Source organism: Rhinolophus ferrumequinum, chromosome 10, assembly GCF_004115265.2.
Source record: "Rhinolophus ferrumequinum isolate MPI-CBG mRhiFer1 chromosome 10, mRhiFer1_v1.p, whole genome shotgun sequence".
Taxonomy (NCBI): Eukaryota; Metazoa; Chordata; class Mammalia; order Chiroptera; family Rhinolophidae; genus Rhinolophus; species Rhinolophus ferrumequinum.
Genome location: NC_046293.1, coordinates 61,748,597 through 61,768,136, shown reverse-complemented (window position 1 = coordinate 61,768,136; position 19,540 = coordinate 61,748,597). Strand labels below are relative to the sequence as shown.

Here is a 19,540-nt window from a genome sequence, read left to right as displayed (position 1 = left end):
CTCCACTGCTGCCCTACTTAACCCTTCCTACAGGGTTCAGATTCTACCTGGAGGTTCAGAAGAGCCCTTCTCCAGCAAGAACTGGCCCATTCATCTCAAGCAAATCTATATATCCTTAGCATGAGTAAATAAAAGGGACATTAAACATTTCAATCCAAAGGACTGCTTTTATCTCCTACAATTTTATGAAAATACATATTCCACTCTCCCATAACCTCAATGGTTCAGGAAAAAACCACAGTCTGTGCTCAATTATACTTGTAGCTCCATTTTGAAGACTGCCTATAGGTTCGGTGCCAGCTTAGAACAGTGTAACTAAACAGCAAAACATGTATACCATTCTTCATCTAGAGGACAATATGTCACTTTAGTTATTGATCTGGTACTAGTGAAGTATCAGGTGTTTGAATGACTTCCTAACCATGACCCGTTAGAGATTCAATATGTTTTGATTTTCAGTTTTGAGTTTGTTCTCTAGAAATCTATTTCATTGTATCAAACTCGCATCAATAGAAATACCTAAAAACATGTATTTTCATTCAAGGTTTAGGCTCATATGTACAGTGGAATCAGAGAAGTAAAATGTTTTCAAAGGTATAATAGCATTGAATCATCACTACCTCCACTCTCCTTGTTTGCTGTTCTCTGAAGAATATCCAGGTGCTGAGATAATTCAGGAAGTTTCAGTCTCAAGAGGTCTCTGAAGACGGCCATATCCACAGACAATGCCCGGAGATTATTGACAAAATAGCTTTCAGGAAGTACCTTATCAATAAGGTAAATCATAATCTGAAGAAAAAGATAAAGAACAAGACTGCTTCATAAAAACCAGTATCCTAATGTGTCCTAAATAGAAAAAACATTCGAATGGATAAAATATAGTTAGCCAAAGCACGCTATCCTTTAAATGTGTCAGTACCAAAATGTTCTGGATTTTCAAGGCTCATCTCCAACCTGGGTAAGGAAAAGGGAGATTTGTGGGGATTACGAAGGCAAAATTTAAAGGTAACAGTCTATTATTGCACTTTTCACCTAGGGTAAGTTGTATAATACCAAGAAAGATACTTGTGTTTTTATGAAGAAATTATGATCCCTCAAAATTATAGAAAAAAAAAATTACAAATTATCATAGGAATTCCTGTGACACAATGAAATTCTCTGTCTAAAGGCGTCACAAGAGCCAGCTATGTCTTATATCAGCTATGTCACTCCACCAACTACTGTATTTCAAAGACCAAACATTAGATCTTTAAAAATTACAATAAATAATGGCAATAGAGCAAAGATAGTCTCTTCAATAAATGGTGCTGGAACACCAGGACATCCAAATGCAAAAACATGAATCTAGACATAAACCTTACACCCTTCACAAACATTGGCTCAAAAGAGACCTAAGTGTAAAAAGCAATATATGAAATTCCTAGACGATAAGAGCATAGATGACCTTGGGGATAGGAATGACTTTCTAAATACAACACCAAAGCCATGATCCACGAAAGAAATACTTGATAAGCAGACTTCATTAAAATTAAAAACTTCTGCTCTAGGAAAGACGATGTCAAGTGAATTAGAAGACGAGCCACAGACTGGGAGAAAATATGTGCAAAACACACATCTGATAAAGGACTATCACCCAGAATATAAAAAGAACTCTTAAAACGCAACAATAAGAAAACAAACAACCCGATTTAAGAAATGGACCAAAGACCTTAACAGACACTTCACCAAAGGAGATATACAGATGGCAAATAAGCATACGAAAAAGATACTCCACATAGTCATCAGGGAAACTCAAATTAAAACAGCGCGATACCACTACACACCTATTAGAATTGTCAAAATCTGGAATGCTGACAACACCAAATGCTAGCAAGGATGGGAGCAACGGGAACTCGCAGATATTGCTGGTCTGAATGCAAAATGGTACAGCCACTTTGCAAGACAGTTGGGAGGTTTCTTACAAAACTAAACCTAGTTTGCCAGTTTACTCTGACCATGCAATCCAGCAATTGCAGTCCTGGTATTTACCCAAAGGAGATGACAACTTATATCCACACAATCTCCAGGTCCAGACAATGGAATGTTATTCAGCACTAAAAAGAATGAAGCTATCAAGCCATGAAAAGACATGGAAGGGCCTTAAATCATATTACTAAGTGAAATAAGCCAATCTGAAAAGTCTACATACTATTATTCCAATTATGACATTCTCGAAAAGGCAAAACTATGGATGTAGTAAAAGGATCAGTGGTTGTGGGGGGAATGAAAAAGGTGGAGCACAGAGGATGTTTAGCCCAGAGAAAATACTCTGTATGATGTTATAATGATAAATACATGTCATTATACATTTGTCCAAATCCATATAATGTACAAGTCCAAGAGTGAACCCTAATGTAAACTATGGACTTTAGGAAATTATTGACGTGTTGATGTGGGTTCATGGATTGTAACAAATGTACCCCTCTGATGAATGATGAACGCTGTTGATAATGATGGAGGACGTGCATGTGGGGAGTTGGGGCCGGAGATTACAGAAAATCTCTGTACCTTCCTTTCAGGTTTGCCATGAACCTAAAACTGCTCTAAAAAAAAAGAAGAAGAAGAAGAAGAAGAAGAAGAAGAAGAAGCATTTAAGAGACAAATAAATAATGAGGGAGCTTCAGAAAAACAGTTACTAAGACAAAACAGTAAGTGCAAAAAAGCAAGGAAAATGGTTTACCTACATCTAATATACTATATATTTTTACAACTTGCAAAGGCCAAAATAGCTATTAGAAAAACACCAACACCTAATATTTTCCTTTGCGTCAGAAGTGTTTCTTCATGAATCCAACGTTCCTTTGCATATTAAATGCCTAGCCAAATTCCTAAACCATGATGATGTCATTTCATTCCACCAAGTTCATTTTCTTAGAGACAGAAATACAAATATTCAGTTTCTCAGTTTTATCTAATCCACCTTTTCATGTGAATTTTTGTTTTCTCAAGTATCATTGAGCCCTTTCATGATATGATTGCCATTATATCCCCTTCTCCAAACCTTTCCACCACCCCACCCCCTAACCTACATTGTTTATTCCAGCTTCTCAACAGAACAGTTCCCATTTTATAGTCATATAAATTACACGTGGAAAAAATTTGACTAAAACTGGATAGACTGAGTAAACAAAAGTGCTTTTTAATAAAAAAAAGTTTTAACCTCATGTATTTGATGTGTCACTGACACCCCCCTCCACCCCCGCCTATTTGATGAACAAATAGCTGCAAAGCTGTTTCCTTTAATACATGAATGGAAAGAGAGAGAGGGTGAATACAGACTTAGATCACGTCAGGCCGGATTTATAATTAATTCCACCATGACGTGTATAAAACCAGGAAGAACATTTGCTTATTTTTCCATATCACATTAGTCAGTGATTGAGAATATCACGAAGTTATTCACCATAGTCAAACACAGAATTGGGGTGGAAGGAGGTGCTCTTGAATACAAAGACTAAGTATCCACATCCATCACAAAGTATGGCACCAATAGCAGTGTGAGAGCTCAAGTATGAATGAGCAATCCCACCTTGCCCCGAGCAAATAAGGCAGTGGCCATCCTCCACATTTGAAATGCTTCATTTCTCATAAAGACAATTTCTGGTGACTCAGTGAGTCACATTCAGATGTATAAACCTATACGCTTAAATTGCTAGTGTCCCATCTCAAAAAGTTTCCAGAAATTTTTTTTTTTTACTAATAAAGGCCCTAGGCATCAAAGATGAAAAGATAATAAATATAATTCCCTTCCATAACCTTTCTCTATGCAAACATCTTCCATCATAGATATTCACTTTCAGCCTATCTCCTCCATACCTCATCTCAGACATGAAAGAATAAAGCAGCCTAATAAGATCCAATCAGAATGAAGCATCACCGGTGGAATAGGCATCACCCCTGGGATCCCCACCTCCTAACAGTCACACCCTTGTATGAGCCCATTGCCTGGAGTATGAGCTGGACCTAGTGACTGGTTTCTAATGAATAGAATATGGCAAAAGTGGTGAAATGTTACTTCTGATACTAGGCTACAAATCTGTAACTTAATCTCTTCTGCCTTGATCACTCTCTTTTACTCTCTCACTCACTTTGAGGGATGCCAGCCACCATGTTGTGAGATGGAGAGCCTCACATGGCAAGGAACCTAAAAAAGGCCTCTGACCAATAGCCAGTAAGGAACTAAGGCCCTCAGTCCAACGACCTGTGAGGAATTAAATCTTGCTAACAACCACCTGAATGAACTTGGAAATGAATGCTCCCACCTGGAGTGAATGCTCTCATTGAGCCTTCAGATGAGACCACAGCCCCAGCCAACAGTTTGAATGCCACAATGATATGACTTTGAGCCAGTGAAGCCACGCCCAGATTCATCTCAACAAAACTGCAAGGTAATACACGTTTGCTATTGTAAGTGGCTAATTTATTATGCAGCAATGGATAATTAATATTAATATCAATTAATACAATTAGTACTTAACTTGCTTTAAAATATGATGTCTTGTAAGTGAAACTAAAAACATAATCACTCTCTTCACTTCTGGCGGCTACATGAATTGGTCACTTGACCTGGCCTTAACCTGGGAGAAATGATATCATGGGTGACTACGAAGATGTAGCAAACTCCTTGGGAGGACTGGGTATCGGGAAGACAAATTAGACGTGGAACATTTCACTCTCTGAAGAATTTCAGCTGCCTTCCTCGGAGCCTGATACTCACTTTCAGTGCATCCCCTTCGTTGCCTTCCACCACTTCCAGAATTAGTGCAGCCAGGATGTTAAAGCCTTGGCAGTACCCAACATTCTTGTTCCATCGGGCATAGGCCAAAAGGACCCGCTTCAGCACAACCCTGTCCTGCTCAGCCTCCTGGCCACAGTAAGAACTGCAGCCTGTGCGGTGAAGATCCTAAAATGACAGAAAAACAAGATTTTTTTAAATGACTTCTTAATTCTCTCTCAAAAAAAAAAAACCAAACAAAACAAACAAAAAAAAACCTGTAGGTATTTATTTGCCTCAGCATGAGAGTCAGATTATCAACATGTATTTTAGTTTTTAAAAATGCATACGCAACTTATACATGCAGACCAAAACAAATTTTTTTTAGTTTTCTTCTTCCTGATGTTTTCTAATGTGCCAAGACATCTTCAAGAGGAATTACAGTCAGGCAAATTTTCCACTTAAGATGTTTCCAGAATTAACACAAATAGGCACTCATAATTAACAAAAATTACATAATAATTCCATATAAATTGATAGTTCATTTTAATAATATGTCTCAGAACAAATCATTTCAACACACGTATGATAGATGCCAACATTATTTCTTTCTACAAAAAAAATGATATAATACTTATTTAGCTATCAAAACTCTAAATAGTATTAAGGAGAAAAATCAAAATAGCAAAAAATGCAAACTGTACTATAGACAGACAGAAAAAATCATTCTGTCCAAAACAGCAAAATCATTCTATCCAAATTGTTGTATAAATTTCTGTGAAACGGACAGAAACATTAATATTTAATCAGGACAATATTTGTCATTTTATTTCCAAGCAGAGACTACGACTTTCAGGCGCTGAAGTCATTTTACTGACATAGCATTTGTTCCAAAGAGAAAATAAAAGATCCTCTTAATAACATGATTGTTATAAAATGTGTATTACTTAATTCCTTAATTCACAATTTAAGCAGAAAGAAAATATTTCAAATATGAAATACTTCAGCTCTGAGAAACACATTCTGAAATTCCAAATAAACAGCTGAAATGTAGATAATGCAAAGGCTTTTCAAGCAGCAAGATATAACTCCATAATATATTTTTAGCATTTGTCTGAAACAGACCAAGTTAGATCAGAAAGTAGCTCCTTTTAGTTAGTACTTCCTCCTGAAAAAAATAAAATCTTCAAATCTGCCAAAACATTAGCCATCTCATGGTGGCCAAAATATAGATAAAACATCTTTCTTTTTAAAACCTCAGCTTAGCTTTCCACTATAATGTACTCATATAAAATAAAAAACTAGAGGCTTATGTAAGAGAATAACAGTGGGATCAGATTGAATCAGCATCCTTGGCTTTTGGCACCAGGATCTAATCAACTGTAATAATCCAGGTAGGCAAACCACAGCTGCCTCCACAGATGGCTTGAGCCCTTGACAGTCTGGTTTAAAGTATACCCACCAATCAGTCTATCTTCACAAACTGACAGTTAAGACATTATCGAAGACCCTAATAACAGCCCAATTATTCTAACATGAAATATACTTAATTTTAAATTTCTCCGTGACTTATGTAAAAAAAATCCAGTTAACAGCACTGACTCACGCTAAAGAAAAAAAAGGAATTTCCATCTTTTATCATGTGAGCAAGGTAAGTCAACTGTCAGTGGAAACATTTTATTCTTACTGGCAACATCCAAATTTATGAAGACAAGGCATAGTCAAAGATCCCCCATTAACTATTAAAATAGAAATATATAGACATCCAGACCTCTGTCCAGGCTTGATCCTCTCTCTGTCCAGGAAACATCTGGCTCCTAGAATCTGCCTTCTAAGTTAGAACAATAGGCCAAGCTCAGTGGCATTACCTTAACTATCTGAATTCCCATCGAGTCATCGTCAGGATTACTCCTTTCATTGAAAGTGAAGCGCATGGTTTTGTCCCAATCAATGGCTATACTGTGCAAATAATGATCTGCCAAGGTCAACCAAACCTAAAATATTCATAAAGAAAAATGCTACCGTAAGACACATAATTTCACCTTTATTAGAAACAGTTATTACATCCAACAATAAAATGGGAGGTGTTCCTAGACCAGATATAGCCCACATGTAGAAAGCCACAAGGGCCTCATTGAAATGTTTGCCGTACTGAAATGCACCAATCGGGGCCTTTCATTTATTCTTTCAATTCATATTTGTTGAATTCCAACTATGTACCAAGCAACGATCTAGCCATTAGGGAAACTGCTAAGAAAACAAAAAAAATATTTTTCAAATTTTATTTCAGTTCATTGAATTAGCTCCATGATGTTATGAGCTTGTTACACTTGGCTCCTAATTGCTGTCTATGCTTGGGCAAGAGCCACCTGGTCATTCGTGAGAATGGGCCTTTTTTCACCATGAAGTGGCCTCTGCCTTTAAATCCTCCCTCTCTCATTCTCATTCTCTCTCTCTCTCTCTCTCTCTCTCTCTCTCTCTCTCTCTCTCTCTCTCACACACACACACACACACACACGCATATGCACGAAAAAAAAAAAAGCCTGACAGATGAGCTCTCATAACAAATAACTTTTTAAAAAGAGTCATTGGGTATTTTTACTCCTCTGATCCTCTTATCCTGAAAAGCTGTTTCTGAAATATGTATTCCAGAATGCCATTTTTAAGGTATATTTTGAGGAACTCCCAATGCTCAAATTCTAGGAGTATTAGATGAGGTTTATAAATGAATACAATAAGAAAACATTTCAAGTTTTGGTACTGAACATAGTTTAGCAGAAATAATACTGATTAATATGTCCAGCCAGACTTCTCTCCTAAGCATCAGAATCTTATGTCCAAATGCCCTCTTGAAATCTTGAACTTAGACATCTAATAGACATCTCACCCTTAACAGAGCCAAAGGCAACCATCTAATTCACTGCCACCTCACCTATACATACATACATACACACACATCTGCTCCTCCCGTCTGCGTGAATAATACCTCTCCCCTTCCAGCAGCTGAGGTAAAAATCGAGAAGTTATCGTTGACATCCCTCTTACGTCTTATTTCAATCCGACAGGCATTCACATCAACGCAGCCTTCAGAATATGCCTAGAATCTGAATCTGACCCCTTCTCTCCATCTCCACTACCACATCTCTGGCCCATCTCTTGCTTAAATTATTGCAAGTCTACTGGTCTCCCAGCTTCTGCCCTTGTCGCTCATATTCTCCAGTTAGTAGCCAGAGTAGTCCGTTTAAAATGTTAGTTGTATCATGTTAGTCCCCAGTGCTTCCCATTTCACACTGGACAAAGTCCTAGCACGGCCTACAAGGTCCTACATGACCTGCCATCCCCCCGACCTCATCACATTACCTCTATGACCCTCTCTCCCTGGCTTTCCCCTTTGCTCACTGTGTTTCGGCCACCCTGTCGTCTTGCCTTCGCTGGTATATTCCTGAGATGCTCCCACCAGAGAGTTCTGTTTGGAGTACTCACCCCCAGGTAGCTGCATGGCCTACTGCTCACCTCCTGCAGGGCCCTATTCAAATGTCACTTTGCTATTTCAAATTCCACCTCCTTATCCCCATTCCTCCGCATTTTCTTAATTTATTTCTCTGCTGTATTTTTATCCATGGTACTTATCACCATCTGACATACTTTATATTTTTTTCTTTGTAAACTCCATAAGGACAAAAACTTTGGTCTGTTCTGTTTTTCCATTGCTGTATCCCCAGTACCTAAGATAGCATCTGGCACAGAATAGATAATCAATAAATACTTATTGAATGAATGAATAATAAAGAGACACAGGTTTAAAATTATTACATCTAGAATATTCTTTTTGACATTCCAGAGACTTTAAAGAAGGACAGAGTCATGATCCTTTTATATTTGAGCCCTACGAATCCTCCTTACCTTTCTCCTCCATTCCTTTGGTATTCCCGTTGATAGTCTGGCAACTGCCTTAAGAGCATCATACCACTGGGAACAAAGAAGAAATATTGGCAGAGTGATAATACTGAGCTGGATAAGCACTTTTCAACCTTTTCTCCATCTTGATATCTGTAGACTATGACAAAATTTGTACAGCAGTGGGGTAAACAGTCAAAGCTTCTTTCGGCCAGATATGACTGGTCTAAAGACTGTGCCTGTCCCAAGGCCCCCTTACGTAGCCTTAACACATCTGTGATCCACTTGCCGTACTCACAGCATTGGGAAGCACTGGTTCAGAAATCAAAACATGTGCTGTAGATTCGGAATAACAGATGATATAATACAGAATTGTACACCTGAAATCTATGTAATTTCACTAACAATTGTCACCCCAATAAATTAAAAAAAAAAAAAAGAAGATGTTTGGTTTCCGTAAATTCTCACATGTGCACCATTAGTAGAAAGTACAACATTTTTCATCGCAAGTATAAACCCAGGCCATTTGTAGCTTCATAAGCTATTTTACCTATAATTTTAAAAATTGACTGTCTTCTTACACGTATCAAAGTATATGCTAATTTTCCCACTTTGAGACTGAATCTCAGTGTACCCTATAAATACCCCAAAGTAAGAGTATTTTCAAAACCAAAAATAAAGTTACCTGCTGAAAACCATTTTGACCTAAAGATGGCTCAAGAGTGAACTTCAACTTTGTGTCAACTCCTAAAAAAAAAAAAACACATAGGTAACTGTTATTTTGGGATAAAATAAGTTCTATCAAAAGTAAAACTTAACCTGACTCTACTGAATCATCATGAAATTTTTAAAGCATTCATTTTTACTAAATTTTAGTCAACTTTGTTAAAAGAATACTGATTGTTAAAATAGAAAAATATCCTATGGCAACAGAATAGAGCTTTTTACATAGAATGGTGGCTTCCACAGCTGTCTGGAGTAGTGCACAAACAAAAACAAAAAATGACACCATTCGCTTGGAGTCATACAGACCTCCGCTCAACTTTGGTTCCTAGAGTCAAACAAATGGTTCAACCTGTCTCAGTTTCAATTCTTTATCTTTAAAATCAGGAGAATAACATCTATCTCAGTAGTGTCTTGATGATTAACTGTAAATCACTTAGCACAGTGTAATTAATATTTATGAAACTAAGGAGGATAATTCTCTAGTTATAGAATTTGTTTTCTAGGACTCTTGTATGGATTAAATCTACTAAGGAAACTTCAGTGGCATATCAACAGCTATAAAAATAATGTTATGCCTTCCCACTTATGGAATCCTTAACAATCCTATTTGGAAATTTTCATATATTTTTACATTCTTCTTGACAGACTTAGTTACTGAAGATAAAAGTTTGTATGTTTAATTATGGACTACAAGCTATAAATATAACTGATCTCTAATCTTAAGTTACCTATGACTTTAGAAAAACTTCTTGTTTCAAATCCCAAATCTATAGAAGTAAATAAATAGGAGAATGCATAAAGACTACATGCTTAATACTTATAGTGGGCATTTATACAGAATTCCACTGTAGAAGTATGTGCTGTTGTTACTCAGGTGAAATCAAATGACAATTTTTATTCCCACTTAAATTCTATTTTTAAAATAACGTAATCAAATCTAAAAATGCAACATATCCTTTTCTTACAATTTCAAACTCAATGAAGTGACATTTTAAATCACTTTCTAAAAGAAAGACTTATCACTTAAAAGTTCAAGGGCCAATATATACCAAACATTATCAATAACATTCAGTTTTACAATTTATGATTGTCATTTATGATAACATTTTTGCTTCTAAGATGTTGACTGCAGATTAAGCACACTTGAAACCTCTCCACAACTTCCACTACTTAGGGGCTAGTATGTGGAATAGAAACAATCTTCAGAACTTGTAAAATAATAATAATAAAGTAGACTTGTCATTTAAGAAACATGTATATGGAATCAAGAAGCTGGAACGAGATGTGTCTGATTTGCCCAAGCCCGTCAGAGTATGCAGATGCCCTTCTCAAGTCCTGTGAGTATACAGGAGTTGGGTCCCAGATTTCTGAAGTCAAGCTGTGGCAGAGAATCCCAAGATATTTCTTTTCAAAGCTTCAGGGCCGAAACCATACTCTGCCTAGATAGAGACGGTTTTCTTCCCGAAGATCTGTTAAGTACCCCCACGGATTCTCATCACTATGAGTTGGTTTAAATGAAGCCCGGCCTCAATGCAACGATGCGATGGTCCCAAGAGTGCCTCCAGCTGGAGCGCAGGATTTAAGGCAGGAAGAAACCGCTCGCGTTGTGAGGGTGCTGTCCAGTCCCGGGGTGCTGAATGGAGGAGCGCAGGTCGTGACGTTTGCTTTATTACAACAAAGACCAGGAAATTCGGTCCCGCGCTGAATTATTTCTACCGACCTAAAAGCCCCGGATTCCCTGTATATATAACCGAATATGCTCCCTTGACTTTTCCAGAGCACCTGCTGGGCATCCTGCCGATTGCGCTGCTGTGCTGAAACCTGGCTGGGTTAGTCAAAACCACAACTATTTTCTCCTGATCAAAAATGAGTCACAGGATTTAACTGGAATTGATCATTCGCTGCCTGCATGCAGAAGCTGAAATCAGGTCACTTTCACCTCTTTTCTTCTAACTGAATAAGGGAGGGGAGAAGGTTTATGTTTCATCTGATAATCACAGCTGTTCCGGATTCAGAAATACAAACCACTTTTAACGTGGAAAGGAGGTTTTTTTAAGGGTGAAGGAAGGTGGTGAATAAATACTACAGTCTCTGCAACTAGACACTTCCTTGGGGAGAAAAACAAAGGAACCACGAGGTTCGGAAAGGCAGCCACGCGTTCCATCCTTTGGGGCTCAGTGTCTCGGCAGATTCTCCCCTCCAGCCTCAGGATAGCAGGTCCCCGAAGGCGCTAGGAGGCGGGGGCGGGGGGAGGACGAACCTGCCTGGAACCCAGAGGATGCCACTCCAGGGACAGGTGAGCGCTAAGCACCAGTGTGAGTACAGCCGGTTCCCTCTGTGGCCACCCTCGCCAGAAAGCTCTGAGCCCATAAAACCCCGGGGAGGGATGCCGGGGGTGGAATAGACGCAGAGTTATGCAGCCTGGAGAAGCAGAAATGTGTAAACACATGCTGAAAGCAAAAGGGGCCTAGCCTAGGACATCCAAGCGCACTCCCGTACTTTACCTATAAGAAAGGATCTCTAGGCTGCAGAAGTGTTTCCTGCCTGCTACCCACCCGGACACACGAATTAGAGGCTCCAGGCGAGCTGACCCCAGGCATTCATGCAGCAGAAGCCGTCAGCAAAATGTACCCGATTTTTCCTTAGCAGCTGCTGCCTTCCCCTGAGACCCCAAGTATCAAACCTCTGCCTTTCTCCGCCTCACACACCTCTTTCAAGGTCTGGCTTCATGTGAAGCCGAAGCACAATTGGTTGCGCGGCCTAAGACAGCCCCGGCAGGCGCCAGCACTTCCCCAGCTCCAGGCACAAACAGGGCTGGACCACGCAGAGGCCGCGGGGAGGGGGCCCTCGAGCAGCCGACGGAGCAGTGGGTCCTCCCCGCCTCGGAGGCCGCTGACCCCGCCCAGGCCCTGGTCTGCGCTCTGCCCTCCCAGGCCGACCCAGACCCGCCTGCGCCAAGCCCGGTGCCCTACACCGGGAGGCCAGTGGACGCTCCGCGACCTAGGCGGAGTCCAGCTCAAGCAGAGGCGCGAGCAGTACCAGTTCCCTGGGCGCCACGCTACTTTCCAGTGCCCTATCTGCAGCCTCGGGTCCTCACCCGGCTCCAGAGTGCACAGCAGCCGGGGCGCGGTCCGGGAAATGCAGCTTCGCTTCTTGAGAACATTGCTCAGGATGGTGCCCACACCGCCGCCGCTGCCGCCGCCACCGCCACCCTGCCGCTTCAGGCATCTCCCTCCGCGCCGCAGGGAGCCGGTCAGCTTGTCCTGTCGCATCCGAGAGCTCCCGGAGCTCCAGTGCAGCCACCGTCCGCCCGGGTCACCCCCTGCCCCACTGGCTTCGTGCGAGTGGCTCCGCGAGTCGGGTCAGTCGAGGGTCCCTCCGGAGCAGCGAGAGTGCGACTGGCGCTCGGGGGTAGAGGGGACCTGGGGGCAGCGCGGGAGCCGCCGATCCCAGGGCGGCCGGCGGGCATCTGCAGTGCGGAGCCTGCACAGCTAAGGCAGTAGAGTGCTTGGGGCGGGGAGGAGGGCGGGAGCAAGTGAGCGCGGGAGAGGAAGGCGGCGCTCCCGCCCCCAATCCCGGCATCACCGTGCGCAGGCGGGGCGGCTTAGCCCTGCGCGGGGCTGGCTCCCGGCACCTGTGCCCGGGAGTCGTGGAGCTGGAGAGCCGGGGAAACCCGTGAGCCGACGGGTGAGCAACTGCACTAGGGACCAGAAGCTGCGACAGAGATTTGCGCGCTTCTCGCAACACCTGGAGGGGTTGGAGGGGGCACCAAAGGGAGCAAGTCTCAAATGCAGAACACCCTCGAGAGATGCAAGCGCCCACTTCATCTGAGCAACCTCCAAAGGGACGGTCAGCCGACCGCAGGACGAATCTGGCAACACAGCAGAGAAGCTGGCAGATGGCGAAGCTTCATCCCAAATTGTGTTAAACTCTTCCCTGGCAGCTTAGAGAAGCATGGCGAGCATGTAAAAAAAAAAAAAAAAAAAGAAAAGTAATAATAATGGTTGTTTCTCTTGGAAGAATGGGCTTCAAGAAAAAAGAAGTGTTCCCATTTAAAAGCAGTTTTTTAATTTAAAAAAGTGCTTCCTCATCTCTCCAGGCAGACACCTGACTCAGTAGTTCAGAACTAGTAGCTAGAATTACTGTTAAAAAAAAAAAAAAGGTCACTCTTAAACTACGATATTCACCAATGGAATATTAAAATATTAATCATAAAAATGAATGCGGAATAAAGAAGGAAAGGATGTGTGGGGGGAGACGTATGAAGATATTTGTGTTTGCTAACATTTAGAAAGGAACACTAGATGCATAAACCAAAAACTAATAAGAGTATTTATGTGGGAGAGAATAGTGTGGAAGAGGCAGGAACAGAAAACAGACTTCTCGGATGTGCCTTACATAGTTTTGACTATGGAATAACATGTTATATTAATAACATTAATAAATTAAATTTTAAAAATCCTAAAAAATTGGTACTGAATGGAAACAAATGAACCTAACGGAGTATCTCTTTGATGGCAAAAGAACACGGAAACAGTAAGTTGCTTGAGAATACAACGTTATGACCGTATATGAATGGTGGAATATATTCCAAAGGCAAGGAGAGCTGCAACAAAATCTTAGAATTCATTCAGTAGCATTATTGTCATTACTAATATTGGCATTGTTTTTTAAATTCTTATACCATAAGCAAATCATTATGCTAATGTCAAAAGGAACTAAGATGTATTCAGCGGAACAGAAATACACATGTACAGTCAAAGAAATTAAGTTTTTCTTCAATTCTGCAATAGTATATTTAAGTTGGAAATGCTAGTGTGAACTCATCTTTTTTCCTTTAGAAATACATACATATCCACGGAAGAAGTTTAAAAGTAAGGACAACCCAACAGCAATGTACATCCCCCAGCCTCCAGACTGTGGTCTCTAAAAACCATTTCCCACTAAAAGAAGCAAGGGCCCCTTTGAGGTGTAACGGATTCCAGATCTGGGCCAGAAAAAGTACAAGATGAGCCCGAAACATCTTCATGAGCTCAGGAAGGAAGGAAATGCTCCAAAACCAACAGGGTCATCTCAAAAGGACACAGGAGCCACATGAATAGGCTTCTACTGGCCAAAGACAAAACAATTTGAGCATCGAAAACAGTGGCTGTTACTGATTGAAAACTACTGAATAATTTTTAAATGCATTCCTAATGATATTCTGAAAAAGCTAACAAAAGAAGTCACCCTTATGACTCTGGCACACTTATTTTGTAATCAATATATTCTGGGCTTTGTGAAGTGCCTCCAGAATTGGAGGACAATGTTAGAAATGATACAACTCTACGCTTGAAATATACATTTCATATATAAGAATCTGTTAAAATGAGATTAGTCACTCCGCAAACATAAACCAGGCTGATAAGGGATATGTAAACTATCCAGTTTTGCCTGCCTGACTTAGGTAAAGATGCTTTGAAAAAGGCAGTAATCTGCCTCATCACTGCAGAAGATGATGTCATTTAACCTGGTCATGATTAACTGTTTGGCTTAGGTTTTACACCAAGCTCACGGACAGAAATCTACCTTTCATCAGCCTGATGCTTGTATAGTTTCGGTACATGTTTGTTTTCCTTTAGCTTTCTCTTAATTTTAATAAGATGACCACTCACTGTTCCAGCCCATCCCAGCTGTGCTGAGTATAACAGAAAGAGGTCTGATGTTTGACCATTCCTTTAGAGGGCACAACAGGCCCTTGGGGGTAAAACAGTTGATGAATACCCAGAATCAAAGGCAGAGAACTAGAAGGACAGGGGAAAGCCAGGAGAGCAAGCTGGTAACTGCATGTACAGTCTTGTCGTCCGGAGTTCTCATCTGCTCAAACCTGAGAGGGTTTTGTGTTCTGTTTTAACAAGCGAGGCTATTCACGCTCAGTTGCCAGCACTGACTGGGTCAGCAGGAAAGACAGCCCCAGCAGCCAAGAGGAGGAGAAATGAGCTCTAATCTAGAATACCGCCTGTGGAGTGCAGAGAAGGACATCCATCCGGCTCCCTTTGGCTCTGACTCCACGATCACCATGTAAACTTGTGATTGTCATTTCGCTTCCCATAGAGACTTTGCCACAGAGAGAACGTACTGACCAGTTAACATCATCCATACCATTGAGTTCACCCAACTCTCAGTGAGCTGAAGAAATCAAATTCCTGGACTGGCAAACCTGAAGCCTTCGATCCTAGACTGCCAACCCACAAGGCCTCTCTCTGAAGCTCTTCTTCGGTTATAATACCTTTTTTATTTTGTTACTAGTAGTGACAGGGCTGGTTTACTTTCAAGACGAAAATTCTATTTCACCTCTCAGATTTATTACAGGGAAAAACTGACTTTGTTAAGAGACAAAAAAAGCCTCCTTGAAAACTTTCCATTCTAAACTACATAGAAGTTGAAACCAGTGAAAGAAAAAAAAATTATCTGAAGAGTTTCTACTATTATAGCAATAAATAGTGAGGAAATTAAATAATATTGTTTCATGTACAATGGAGAGGAAAACCAAGACTGCCAACTTTTATAGCTAACATAATTAAACGAGCACTAAAATACAATGCTCTAAAAGCAGCATGGCACAAGCCTACTGTTATATTTATTATATGACTCAATAGTTTTTTATTCATTTCTGGAATATTGTTTTCAAAAAAGCCAAAGATGTCATCTGAAGTCAACTTGCAGAGGAAATAATGCAAGTTGTTTCAGGATCTCAGCTGGTGAGATTTCTAGCCAGGCCAACTTACCATCACGCTTTACGTTATAACTGATATCTGTAAGTTCATGTTTAAGCAAATCGTACCTTGGCGTGGTCCAAGACAATTATGTTTTAAGCTGAATTTGGGAAAAGGAAGGTTCAGTGAAAACTTCACATTGGATGAGAATCTGTTACTCAGAATGCTAAAGAAAATGAGTGCTTTGAGAAAACACCCCGAATGTCCTAGAGAGTCTAATACCCACGGAACATCCCCAGAGATGCAAGATCCCAGGTGGAAACAAGGAGGTAGGGATCTTCAGGCCTATGGTCTGGGAGTGAGGCTTCCTTGAGAGCAAACTATTCCTTTAATGGGAGAAGGGGGAAGAAGCAAGAAGAAAGAGAAAGCCCCACATAAGTAATAAAAGCTATGCCCCAGTGGCTTCCAGAAGGGATTCAGGTCTGGGACTTCTGTGATTTCCTGATGCTGCTATTTTTGTGTAATAGTAAAATCTTAAAATAAAAAGGGCCTACGTGCTTACCTTCAGGGACTGAACAGAACTAGTGGTGACAATTACCAAGAGAAAAAGCCCTGGCAGCGGGCTGTGAGAAGAGAGAACAAGCACAGGGAGCTGATCTGCTCTGAAGAAGTGGACCTGGAACTCATCCTCACAGCGGCAGCTCCCTGGCAGTCGTCCACGTGCACTTGAGTCTCTGAGAGTCAGAAGAGATCTTACCAGATACCAGGTCTAGTGCTATCTCCCACTGGGCAGGAGATGGGTACATCATTGCACTCGTGCTAGTAGAAGGAGCGGGAGTCTGATTCTCCTCTCTGCTCTCCCTGCAATTTTTGAAGGTCTGTGAGCAACTCTTGAATAATAAAAGTAGTATCTCCTAAAAGGACAGTAATTGTGGCCAGCACCATAAGAAGTTAACACTCTCCTCAGACCTAAGTCGGGCCTGAATAAGTAGTTCCTTCAATTCATTATCCAGGATGGAGCCTACATACTATGAGCTCATGGTGACAAGCATCATAACCATTTTCCCCTCATAAAAGAGACATAGAGTCAGGGCAGCAGAAAGAAATTGAGGGGGAGGAAAACCTTACAACTAGCTGACACATCCCATTATGTACACAGGACATTTTTTGTATGTGATTTTCTCCTCTTAGTCATAAAAATCTATTTCTCTATTTAAGTACAGGCATCCTTGAAGACAATCGGGTGTGTCTTTTATATTTTATTTCAAAGAAAGGATTCTGTCAAGCACGGAACAGAGAGGCCTTGAAATTCCAAGACCAAATCCCACTCGGCACCATCTTCTACTTCCTGATAGTCCCATTTATGCTTCCGCAGGACCATCCCCTTTAATCACATATTTTCAAAAGCAAAACCACCCCTAACACTCCCTCCAAATACATCAAATAGTTTGGATGACGTATTTTAAGAATAACCACTTTTACTTACAGACCAGAAACTTTTAAGTTAAAAACTTAGCTAATATCATAATTCAATTCACAGCTGGAGTGGAAGTCCCCTTTCACTGTACCATACTTGAAATGTACTTAAAACCCTGCGGCCAGGTCCATGTAACCTGAAATTCATAGCTAACCCAAGATTTTAGAAATCGTCATATAAGTCTTCTTGGCCTGTTATTTTCTGTGAAGTATTTTCTTGCCTCAAAATAACTGAAATTGATTCAATACCACTTGAGGTAGGTTTATGGTGACCACATTAAGACATCTGTATATTTCTTTTATTTCTTCATTCATTCACGAATGAAGTAAACATTTATTTATTAACTGTTCTGGAAAAGGTATTGTGCTATGTATGGCCTACGAGAAATAAAAGTGTGAATTCAGTACATTCTCTACCTGCAAGAAGCTTACAGCTTACTGAAGGCGAAACAAACGGATAGTGATAGGACAGCGCGAAAGATTCGTGTACTTACTCTGTGAGGACTTGGAGGGATACCATTATCTCTACCTCCTCCTAAGTATTGTATATTCCAGTGTTTTCCCAGAGCTTTAGGTCATTGAACTATCCATTTTCACCTGGAAGCAGGCCAAGGGCAAAGGTCATCTGTGTTCATCTTATAATTGCGGTGTTCACAATTTAACTATTTAGCTTCAATTTCCCAATCTTTTACACCCAGGCCTTCTAAGATTCTTCTGACCCAGTCAAGGGATAGGAAAGGAGAGGTTTCTCTGACCTATTGATGCCGATTAGTTCGGCTTAGACATATATGTTCCCAGAGAGGAGAAGGGCGATGCCTTTGAAAAGAACACGCTTAATTTTGATGGTGAGAAGAGAGAAGTATTAGGAAGAGGAGAGAGATTAGAATCAATCTTAATGTTGGCTTCAGCAGCCTGGCAGCCTTAGATCCCCCAGCTGGGCTCATTCGGAAGAGAAGACATAGCATATGTGAACTGCTAAGGGAGTGAGTGTGTGAAAGCACACGGGCCCTCCAGGAGGCAGTGTGTGTGTCAGAATAGTGCCAGCTACGGAGACAGGCAGACGGGGGGAGACTTCTAACACCCATACTTACTAGCCCTATGTCCTTGGGCAAGTCACTTATTTTCTGGGTTGCAAATTCCTCACCTTTAGAATAAATGATACTTTTTTGAGTTATTTGAGAAATAAACGGCATAATGAGAGTCAGGACTAGCACAGTAGTGGTATTATACAAACCACACACTCAATTCATTTACATTTGGGTGCCCTCCTTTTCCAAGTGTTTGTTGTTACTATACAAGATAAAGGTTAAGATGGCCCTACCAGTTTACCCAAAAGTCTGTGCAGCAGAGGACCCAGGACCTGACCCACAGAGAGCATGAGTAGTCCGAACCCGACTGAGTTCCTCAGCAGACACTCCTCCTTCACGTTCTTACCCTGGCACCTTCGGTCACTGGGAGGAATATTGAGTTTAGCTTCCATGTCTACTCCAAAGAGCTAAATCAGAACTACTACCGTGTTTCCCCAAAAGTAAGACCTAGCTGGACCATCAGCTCTAATGCATGTTTTGAAGCAAACATTAATATAAGACCCAGTCTTATTTTAATATAAGACCGGGTATAATATAATATAATGTAATAATATAATATACCAGGTCTTATATTAATGTTTGCTCCAAAAGACACATTAGAGCTGATGGTCTGGCTAGGTCTTATTTTCAGGGAAACATAGTAAATAGGAATTATAGAGAGGCAGGTAGCAGCGAACTTTAAGAATGCACTCAATATAATAAAGCATGTAACCTCTGAAGATCTTAAATGTCCTGTCCTTTGGACTTCTCAAGAGAAGGCGGCTAGTCCAACAGTCAGGAGTGCTGTAAAGGACATTTGAAATGAGGTGAAGTTCAACTATTAATACCAATAAAATAGCTTCCAACACTATGATTCTGAGATCAATTTTAATGATATTCAGTCTATTATGCTATAGGAATTCCTC

General features: G+C 40.7%; 1 protein-coding gene across 1 annotated transcript in view; it reads right to left on the bottom strand.

Annotated features, from left to right (window-relative positions):
• TBC1D30 (TBC1 domain family member 30) overlaps positions 1-19,540 on the bottom strand; it is a 70,085-nt gene that overhangs the window by 25,720 nt on the left and 24,825 nt on the right. The window contains 5 exon segments of the mRNA XM_033116935.1: positions 621-789; positions 4,757-4,942; positions 6,622-6,747; positions 8,657-8,722; positions 9,336-9,397. Coding sequence (XP_032972826.1) covers positions 621-789; positions 4,757-4,942; positions 6,622-6,747; positions 8,657-8,722; positions 9,336-9,397 — 609 coding nt within the window.